Source organism: Kryptolebias marmoratus, linkage group LG8, assembly GCF_001649575.2.
Source record: "Kryptolebias marmoratus isolate JLee-2015 linkage group LG8, ASM164957v2, whole genome shotgun sequence".
NCBI classification, from domain to species: Eukaryota; Metazoa; Chordata; class Actinopteri; order Cyprinodontiformes; family Rivulidae; genus Kryptolebias; species Kryptolebias marmoratus.
Window position 1 is genome coordinate 12452106 of NC_051437.1, and position 10103 is coordinate 12462208.

A 10103-nucleotide genomic window follows, 5' to 3' on the forward strand; every position below is an offset into this window, starting at 1 on the left:
ATTATATTGGCGACATGCAGCGGTACGGCAACAGGCAGGGGCCAATTTCATGTATCAACCCAGTTTGTGATGGATTGCGCAATCAGAGGTGAAGCTCGGCTCGTTGCTGCCGCACCTCGCGTTTCACCCTCATATTTGAACAGGAAATATGCGATTTCAGCGATTTTGACTATAAAAATGCGATTTGGACCATAAAAATGTTTGAAAATTACTCATACATAAAGATCAGTGGACAAATATTAATATTCATTTTATGTTACGATTTTTTTTTTCTTGTCATGATGACAGGGGAGGCTCTGCCTCACCTGCCTCCCCTGACCGCACGTCCCTGGCAAACATGGATCCCGGGTGATTTTTACAGAAGCTAACGAACAAGTAATCGGGCTGGATGTGAGGTTTTCCTCTGCACTGTGCAGAAAACAACGATATATGATAACAGATTAACAGCAGTAGATCATAATAAATCAATTAAACGAGGGATTAGTATCATCTGTGCATGCCTAGTGTTTGTAACATTAGTGGGAGGAAATATGTTATTAGGCTTCAACTTGATCATCTTACGATCTCACATTTGGTGTGTAGCGACCCAGAGCAGGGTCCTCAGACCTCCACTTTGGGAAACACCGCTTTAGCCTACGTGCTTCTTCTTCTCCTCCTCTCTTACCGTGCAGTTTATCACAACACGAGCTGTCTCTGTGTGGTTAGCAGTCAGCCCAGCCGCGGGGTTCTCGCTTCAAAAACTTCAGGCCGTCGGAGAATAAAAGTCGAGCCGATTAAGGAGAAAAGGGGGAACCAGCCCGCACCCATTGGCCGGTTCCCAGAGGCGGTGTCCGGACACCGCCGCGTCCTATTGGTCGCTCGCGGAGCCCGTGGCCAATGACATCGCAGGTTTTTACTGGTTAATGCGAATGACAATTCAGGAACTCCTGCTGGCACCGCATGTAGCGCAAAGAAGGAGGCGTAAACACTGACATAGCTAGGTAGCCGATACGGTAAGCAATAAAACATTACATTTACGTGAGGAGCGGACGGTAAATGCTTGTTTGTTTTGCGGCTGCTGTGCGTTTAAAGTGCCCGCAGCGGGGAAGAGGAAAGTTTCGAGCGCGCTCGTGCTCGCAGATGCGCGTGGTTTTGATTTTGTTTGCTATCGCTAGCTCGGCGTCGTCGGGGGGCTCCGAGCCGGGCCCGCTAACGTTAGCCCGTCGCTTCGGCGTGTGCGACCTGGCGGGAAATTTTTGGCGTGTTTTTAACGCGTTTTTCGGCCGGGCGCCCGAGGAAACGCGTCCGCCGCGAGGCGTTCGTCGCCACGGGCGCCCGTCCGACGCGCTCCCGCCGGAGGGCGAGCGCGGATCGTCGACCGAACCGCGGTTCTTCGGTCGTGAGGCGCCCGAGCCTGTGTTTAGCTAGCGGCTAGCTAGGCTAGCTAAACTAGCTTAGCCAGCGCCTGCGTGCGTCTCGCGAGTGCGCAGTAAAATCAACGTGACTAGGCCGACGCTAGCAGCTTCAACCTTTGGCATTTGGTTTCTGTCTTTTTTAGTTGTTGTTTTTTTATTATTTTGAAATCCCTCAAACAGTTAGGAGACAGGTATTCCGTGCCGCTCGCTTCTTTAACTCGTAACCCGGTTAGCTGGTCGGGCTAACGCAGCGAGGCTTCGACTTTGTTGCCGTTTCTGACGGTAAATAACAACACGACGCGGCGTGCTGCCGTGCTAATCCCTCCCGGTCGGCGGCGTGGAGCTGGAGCTGCGTGGTAAACCTGAACTAACCGGCTTGGATTCACGTCCTTGCCCTCGTGTGGCTATCTGTGGGGGGGAAAAAAAACGCCGAAGCAAATAGTGAAAGTGTCGCGTTACCCGAGCTGAAAGTTGAGTCCCGGCTTTCATTTAGTTGATCATTTTAAATGCTCCGAGGTGTAGCTGTTTCAAAGGAGTTTATATTTAGCTGCCCCGTCTTCCTACGTTATTGTCCTACGGCTACATTTTATTTAAAAATAAAATCATTAACACTAATTAACTCACCATTCCTCTTGGCCTAATTTGTCCAGCGAGCAGAAGTTTGTCCTGTGGCGATCACAGCATGGTCCTTCTGACTGATGAAGCCCTGTAAGTTAGCTCCACAGTCCAGCCAGGTGACCCCTCATGTTGTAGACTAGACCCCCTCCTTTTGTTAGTCTGGATCTAGCAGTACTGATGTGTGAACTTAGCCCCCTCGTTTTTATTCAAATCGCTGCAATTTCAGCATTTCAACGCATTTTTAAACCTCCTCCAGGGGAAAGTAAGTCCATCATCGGCCTTTACCTGCAAGCTTTCCACGTGTGCCCCGCTTTGACTCGTTAAACCCCAACTCTTAACTAGATGTGGTTTTCCTTCTTGTGGATGCTGTCCTGTTTACCCCGTCTGTTGTGTTCCTGTTTTCAGGTAATGGAGATGAGCAGCAACAGCGAATGCTTTGGATGTGGCCGGTCTGGACATTGGGTCAAGCATTGTCCTAATGCCAGCGGTTCGCGTGGACGTGGTAGGGGCCGGGGACGAGGAAAGGGTACCGTATACTTTTCCAGAACTGTCATTGAATGAGCTCGTGTCTTTTGGGAGGGGGGGAAGCTACAGGCCGTAAAAAAACAAAAAAAGTCATCTCAGATTCAAGCTAAATGTAAAAAAAACTCATAATAATTTCTTGTCTGTGTTGTTTCCAGAGCTGTTCTGCTATCGGTGTGGAGACCAGGGTCACATGGCCAGGGACTGTGACCAAACTGAGGATGGTGTGTATATATACGTTTTTAATTAAAATTCATTTTTAGTTAGTAGGTATGAAAGGGTATTTTTAAACTGTATAATTACCTAACCAGTCCCATTTTATTACAGGTTAAGAGCAATAAAGACCCCCTTTTTTTGTGTGTGTGTTAAGCGTGCTACAACTGCCACAGGAGTGGTCACATTTCCCGGGACTGCAAGGAGCCCAGGAAGGAGAGGGAGCAGCTCTGCTACACCTGCGGCAAAGCTGGCCACATGGCCCGCGACTGTGACCACGCCAACGAGCAGAAGTGCTACTCCTGCGGCGGGTTCGGCCACATCCAGAAGCTCTGCGACAAGGTGAAATGTTACAGGTGGGTCGTAGACGCCGCAGCTCCTGCCCCCGAGAGCCGCTCACCCTAACGGTTTTTTTTGTTTTGTTTGTTCCGTGGGTTTTTGACACTGAGCCGCTCATGTCCCCCTCTAGGTGTGGTGAGATCGGCCACGTCGCCGTTCACTGCAGTAAAGCCAGCGAGACTAACTGCTACAACTGTGGGAAGGCGGGCCACCTGGCGAAAGAGTGCACCATCGAAGCCACCGCATAATCAGCGCCCTCTGTTGCCCCTCCTTTTTTTTCAGATTGATGGTTGGTTGTATTATTTTCTCTGAATCCTCTTCACTGGCCAAAGGTTGGCTAACAGAGGCTAGTCCCAGGCCTGTGAGCCTCTCGTCATGTAATACAAAGAAAGGGGTGAAAAAAAAATCTTTCTGCATTCAATACAAGAAAAAAAAAGTTTTAGTTTGGTAGCGGTGTTATGTATAATGCTTTGTTTAAGAATCTCCCCTTTCCAGGCCACCGGTGATCAGCAAGGAATAATAAAAAAGAAACAAAAAAACGGGACTAAACATAACGGGAATCTATAGGACCTCTGAGCTACGTGGACATGCCTCTCTGTAAAACGAGACGGAAGAAGGGCGTAAATGGAAACCAAACATCCATGTGTGGTTATTTTGGTTCGTTTTAGTGGAATATGAGTTGGCCAAGAGAGTACGATACGGAAACAAGTTCATAACATGATGCATTTCTGCCCTACAAGCAGCTACAAGTGGGCGATAACAAGCTACTCTATATTACTAAGATATAAACCATTTTGGAGGTATTAAAAAAAAGAAACATGCTCTTTTATAGAAATCTGTTTACAATTTAAATATCACTTGTTAGTCCAAGGTAGACTTCCTTTTTGTTTTTCCTTTTAAAATGGCTTTGAATTTTTTTTCTTTCTTTTTCTTGTTTTTACCTTGGAAAAAAAAAATAGTACCATCAAGAGCAGTTGAATAAACAGTGGAATTAGGAGTTATTTGGGAACGACAAATGTTTTCACAGAAATCGAAATATTATTTTTGTACAATATCACTTAGACTACTGTATAAATACCATTTGCTTGTACTCAGTTTTTAAGTCGGAAGGAAAGCGCAACTGAAGTCCTAGAAAATAGAAATGTAATTTTAAACTATCAATAAAGCTGGAGGAGCACGGGGACAAGTGTTTTTGTCTGATTTCACTTTTGAATAATTGATGTCTTTGTTTTGGTTTTATCCCTTACAGATGTTTGGGGTTTATTTTAATAGTTTTAAAGTATTTGTTCATTTGATTTTCCAGGTTTGGATAAGAGTCTAACATAACATTTGTTTTCTAGACTTTGTTTCCAAAACAAAAGTCTAAATTTATTCATATTGCATTGCTTAATTAGATGGTTTTTACGTCAATTAGACAGAAACTTTGGGCATGTTTCCAGGTGTAAACCTCACCAAATTTGGTTAATCCAGCCTTAAAAATGTTTATTTTTCATCAAAAACCTTAAGATTTGAAACCAAAACAATATTACAAACTTGATTTTTCAATTTTCCTTATTGTCAACCCTTTATGTAAAGTTCATTGAATAGAAATGTTTACTCTTAGACATAAAAAAAATACCTTTTAAAAGACATAAAACTGATTATTTTTACATTTTACTGGTACATTTAGACTTTAAGAAGTCCTTAACATTGGGTCCTACTGATCAGATGCAAATAAAGCTAACATTTAGGCTCATTGTACAGGACGTGTTTTTGCGTCTCATTTGTGCGGGTTTTCCCTTTAAATCTCAGCGTTACATCAATATTCGCCCTGTTTGGATCCATCTGCTGTTATTTGTGCATTCTCTGTCCTGTTTTGGTCCCGGTGGTGGGATGTCTCAGTTCCGATCCTGTCCCGGGACATGCGGGGGGACATGAGGACGGACTGTTGGGACGCGTCCTACAGGAGGAGGCAGGACGGAGAAGTCGAGGACGGCGCTAAGCTAGCTGCGCCTCGGTGTCTAAAATGGCAGCGGGGGTTGCGGTGCAGATGCAAAGCATAGCCCCGCCCCCTTCACGTGACGTCACCAGCAGCGGACCAATCACGTTTCGGGCAGAAAAAAACTAACTGAAACAACAGCAGAGGCGACCGAGCAGCAGCAGCAGCGGCGGCCGGTGCGAGCCGGCTCCAGCTCCGTGAGCGGCTCGATTTGATTTATTCATTTATAGATATCTAGATATATTCTTTGTTTCTTTTTGAACTCCCCCCTCTACCCCCTTCCTCCCACCCGTGATAAAACAAAGGAGAATGCGGGGACTACTGGCGTTTTCCCGGGGCCTGCACACCCTGAGTAACCGTCCAGCGAGGCGGAAAGCTGGGATTGTCGGTTCTCGGTGCGGGCTGTGCGGAACCCAGTCTGTGAACAAGGTACGGCTCGAGCTGTCGCTGCTGACGAACAACAACAACAACTGCTGACAAGGCCGCACGAATTTCCCTATTCCCCCCCCCCCTCCCCCCCTAAATTTCCGTAGTGGTTGTTTCCCTTTGCTCCGCTGCGGTGTTCTGTCGCGTTCACGCGGTGTTTCGTCCAACTTTGTGTCCGCTGTGGATGCGGCGCCGAGCGGCGGACGGAGCCGACCGCTTCCCCCCCTTCCTCCCCGTCATCTGTGTGCTCTGTTAGCCGCTTCCTCTCAGCTTAACCCGGCCTCTGCAGGAGGGGAAAATAAAAGCACCAAGAAACAAACAGAGATGTTCGGGTGGCTGTGAAATGAACGTGTGAGCTGCTGTGTCACCATTCTCCCACTCAGTCAGTCTTCAAGGAGCCTGTCTCTCCAATAAAATGTTGTTAAACCTCAAATAAACTCCTGTCACCTCACATTATACACTGAGTTCATTCAAAATCTCTCATTTATTTGTGAGCAAAGAGACTAATTCTGACCTGCACACATCATTAACATTACAAATTTAATGAGCTACCTTCCCATCTTTCCTTTTTGTACAACTTCTTTGGAATAATTTACATATTTTCTTTATTCTTGTCCACGTTTCAGCCGGTATTGTGTGCTTTCTGTGCACCCTGAACACTGTGTACCCTTTTAATTTCCCTGTCCCCCCCCCCTCCTTCCACAGCCACAGCCAAGGTTCGGGCTGTTGTTCGACATCGATGGCGTGCTCGTCAGGGGAAGGATGCCAATCCCTGCGGCGAAGAAGGCCTTCGAGAAGCTGGTGGACTCCCGGGGACAGTTTGTGGTGCCGGTCGTGTTCGTCACCAACGCGGGGAACTGCCAGCGGCACACAAAAGCGGACCAGCTCTCTCATATCCTGGGAGTTCCCGTGAGTTTAATGACTTCCCCTCTGCAGGGCCTGAATGCAAAACTCGCCGCGTGGCGCTCTCCGTCTAATTATGTCTTTGCCGGTAACCTTAAGATCACAGAAGACCAGGTCATCATGTCCCACAGCCCCCTGAGGATGTTTAAGAGGTTCCACGACAAGTGTGTGCTGGTGTCGGGGCAGGGCCCGGTCCTGGAGATCGCTAAGAAGTATCCTGCTTTTATTGTACTTTTCTCTCCTTCTCTTCAAGCCTCTAAAGTAACCTCGCCCCTCCTTAATGCTCTGTCTGCAGCGTGGGCTTCAAGAACGTTGTCAGTATCGACGTGGTGAGGGAATCGTACCCGCTGTTGGACATGGTGGACCACAACAGGCGACCCAAACTGCCGGTGAGATGGCGACACCTGCCGCCACCGTTCGATGTTTCCTCCGGGACCCTCGGCTCTTTAGGTTGTGGCGGCGGCATCTCGCCGGGCTGCGACTTGGTGCGAGGAAATGCGCAAACGTTCAGCTTGGGAGTCGCGCTGGAACGATACTCTGGACACGTCTGCTCGGAGATTGGGGCCGAAATACGCTGGTAGTTTGCGTGCATAGAATTCCAGAAACTAAACTGAGAAGGGTTCAGATTATCGGTGGCAGATCCAGAGATTTTTTTTTTTTTTTCAGGTGACATGAGGTTCCAGCTAAGTTGGAATTCACGTTTTGAACTAAACGATTCATTTGGGTTGTTTGTGCCAATTAATGACATGAAACAACACTTTACTGAGGGCTGTTTGCCATAATCAGTTCTTCTTGTCAGTGCTGGGTTATATGCTTTATCATCGTTTTAAAACGTTGAATCAGTCTTTTGCCTAAAGGCTTGTGTTACCTTTGAGATTAAACAGTCTTACAACTAATCAAGGTGTACCCAGTGTAGTATTTATTAGTCATCCATAATTAAGTGATCAGAACAATAACAAAATACTTGGTTTCTCCCGAAACGCCCTAAGATCATTTCAGCTTCTTTGTCCTACTTCTGTTGTTTTAATACACACTGGTTAGGCCTATAAATGCAGTTTAAGCCTGATAAGACAACTATTGTCCTCCTAACAGCAGCTGTGTGACCCAAGGGCCAAATTCTGAAAGCAAATTCACCAGCGATGTTGTAACGTGAGCAAACATCCTGCTGAATGTGCGGGTAGTAGCCAGCAAAATAACTAAATCGGGTTCTGCGTTGGGGGGGTGAAATAGAGCCAAGGTAAAAGAAATGAGCAAAACAGGAATTATCTAATAGGAGATGGAGAACCAGTGGTCTTCCAGTAGGCACTTCGATGATTAGGCAGGGGAGGGTGTGTGTGTCTTGAAATAGTCTCTGCTGGTCCAGTTTCTACGTCGGGTTGGCGGGTATAGCCACCAGATCCTAAATCAGTGAGTTAAATTTGAAATCGAAGCTCTGTGGAGACGTATTTGATGTTCAGTACTGCACAAGAGTCGCAGCGCCGCGAGGTGCCACCTGTACAACAGAACACGTTGACCTTTTTCTCGTTTTTCTTTCCCTTTCAGTCCAGCCCCGTCATTAGCCTCCCTAAAGTGGAAGGTAAGGCCGAACTCCTCCTGTCTGCTGCTCAGATTCTCCCGCCGCCGATGCGCTCGACGTCACGCCCCGTTTGATCTCCCCACACAGCCGTGGTTTTGTTCGGCGAGCCGATCCGATGGGAGACCAACCTGCAGCTGATAATTGACGTCCTGCTGACCAACGGGGACCTCAGCAATCCTCATCAAACTCAGGTCACGCCTCACCTGCCCATCCTGGCCTGCAACATGGACCTCATGTGGATGGCTGAAGCCAACTCTCCGAGGTAATTCCCTTTGGAAAATAGAAAAAAAAGTCCCAGAACTCGCCGCTCACCGTCTCGTTCCGGTCCAGGTTTGGCCACGGGACGTTCCTCGTGTGCCTCGAGAACATCTACAAGAAGATAACGGGCCGAGACCTGAAGTACGATGCGCTCATGGGGAAACCCAGCGAGCTGACCTATCATTTTGCGGAGTACCTCATCAGGAGCCAGGCGGTGCAGAGGCAGTGGAAAGTTCCCGTCACTTCCCTTTACGCTATAGGGTGAGACGCCAGGTTCTGCCAGAACAACCGAGATAACGCTTTGAACTTCCCCCACGACTGAGGCGCTTTAAATCTGATTGTTGTGCCGCCTCAGTTTCAGTTTTCCTTAGAGGTTAGAGCAGCGGAGATGTAACCCAGGGATGTCGGCTGAATGGTTCTTTTCCTCCCCCCCCTCCTCAGGGACAACCTCATGACCGACATATACGGCGCCAACCTGTACAACCGCGTCCTGGAGGAGCGAGCCGCCCGCAAGAACCCCAAGGCCGTGGCGAAGGTGGCGGCCGCCACGGGGTCCGGCGCAGCGCTGCCCGGCGCCGAGGAGGAGCTGGACGTGCTGAGGGAGAGTGAGCTGGCGCCGCCCTCCGCCACCTCCTGCAAGTCCATCCTGGTGTGCACGGGCGTGTACGACCCCAGCGGCGAGGTGCCGTCCGACTCGAGCCGCTGCATCAAGGAGACGGTGTTCCACGGGCACCGCGACTTCCGGTTCGACCCCGCGCTGGTGGAGCCGGGCCACATCGTGAAGGACGTGGCGGAGGCCGTGGAGCTCATCTTCGAGCAGGAGAAGTTTGTGCCTCAGTAGAGATGTGTGTGTGTATGTGGAGGGGTACAGCATTAAACTGGGAACACACCACTTCATGAGTGAGAACCAGACGAACTAAACACTGTGGACTTAGTTGAACCAACTAACAGGGCATTAATCCTCTTTGAAACATGTGACTGTAACTGCTGTCTGCTCCGTCACGTCTTCTGTTTTTAATGATTACGCTCCTCACCTGACACGTGTTCACTTCAGCCTCCTAATTATCACCCTTTCCATTTTTAACACCGGTACGTTTCAGACGATCGCCGCTCTGTGTACAACAAGACTCCGTCAGTGGTTTAGGAAGCGTATTCCAACGACATGTGTCACTTTAGACATCTGTTCACTCGTTTGTCCTTTAAAAAAAAACAGAAAAAAACCCCATCTATGCATGAACATGGGAGTAATAGTTCGACTGTAAAGCCAACTGTTCGATGTGCAATACCGTCCCCCAGCCGTACCGTATCGTCTGCCTTACGCCGTCAGAGCCATGACCAGTATTTTTGCACAGATGTTTCGTCGTTGGTAAATGTTAACAATCTTTTCCTGCCATAACCTGTTTCTTAAAAATATATAAATATATATATATATATATATTAGTAGAGTTGCAGAAATTCAGTTTTAAGCTCACATTTTCATTCCAGCGTCGAAAAAAAGCTAACTTTCATGGAGCCACAGCCGGCGCTTTTACTGTACCGCTTGTAGTATTTCACTCCCTGTAAAATCCCTCATCCTGAACAAACATAAAGGAGAGTTTACACAAGTTTGACCAAATGTGGCGTCCTCTTTCATTTGAACTCGACCGATCAAACACCGACCGAGGCTGTGGTTGTCGTTTCTGCTGTAGTTCCTACAGCAAGACTTGGACTTTTTGAGAAAGACTCTGAGTTTTGGTTTGTTTAGGGGGGGTGCAATCACAGCCGAGATTCAAGTTCGGTGTAAGAATGGCTCTTACTCCTTTAATAGGAGGCACTTCTTGAGTTTGAGGGGGGAATATGTTCTGGTCTGAATACACTGAGAAGAGCAGATTTGTTT

General features: G+C 48.0%; 3 protein-coding genes across 5 annotated transcripts in view; 2 read left to right on the forward strand and 1 right to left on the reverse strand.

The window, feature by feature from the left end:
* Positions 1–799, reverse strand: part of raf1a (Raf-1 proto-oncogene, serine/threonine kinase a) — a 15829-nt gene extending 15030 nt beyond the window's left edge. The window contains exon 1 of the mRNA XM_017409586.3: positions 665–799. The gene's annotated coding sequence lies outside the window, so the exon portion shown is untranslated. The remainder of the gene's footprint in view (positions 1–664) is intronic.
* Positions 800–861: 62 nt separating this feature from the next.
* Positions 862–4269, forward strand: cnbpa (CCHC-type zinc finger, nucleic acid binding protein a). 3 transcript variants are annotated; one of them, XM_017409591.3, is made up of 5 exons: positions 862–992; positions 2418–2538; positions 2693–2758; positions 2905–3103; positions 3217–4269. In XM_017409591.3, exons 2-5 carry the CDS (start codon positions 2421–2423, stop codon positions 3332–3334), a joined length of 501 nt encoding a protein of 166 aa, XP_017265080.1. In that variant the 5' UTR covers positions 862–992; positions 2418–2420; the 3' UTR covers positions 3335–4269. The 3 variants fall into 3 exon arrangements, with proteins under 3 accessions (XP_017265080.1, XP_017265083.1, XP_024860221.1); XM_017409594.3 differs by having other exon boundaries at positions 2418–2514; XM_025004453.2 differs by lacking the exon at positions 862–992 and adding an exon at positions 2143–2274 and having other exon boundaries at positions 2418–2514.
* Positions 4270–5188: 919 nt separating this feature from the next.
* LOC108232139 (haloacid dehalogenase-like hydrolase domain-containing 5) lies at positions 5189–9519 on the forward strand. The gene is made up of 8 exons (XM_017409744.3): positions 5189–5493; positions 6196–6399; positions 6493–6605; positions 6689–6782; positions 7936–7969; positions 8057–8231; positions 8300–8488; positions 8669–9519. The coding sequence occupies exons 1-8, from the start codon at positions 5374–5376 to the stop codon at positions 9066–9068; spliced, it is 1329 nt and encodes a 442-aa protein (XP_017265233.1). The 5' UTR covers positions 5189–5373; the 3' UTR covers positions 9069–9519.
* The last annotated feature ends 584 nt before the right edge of the window (positions 9520–10103 follow it).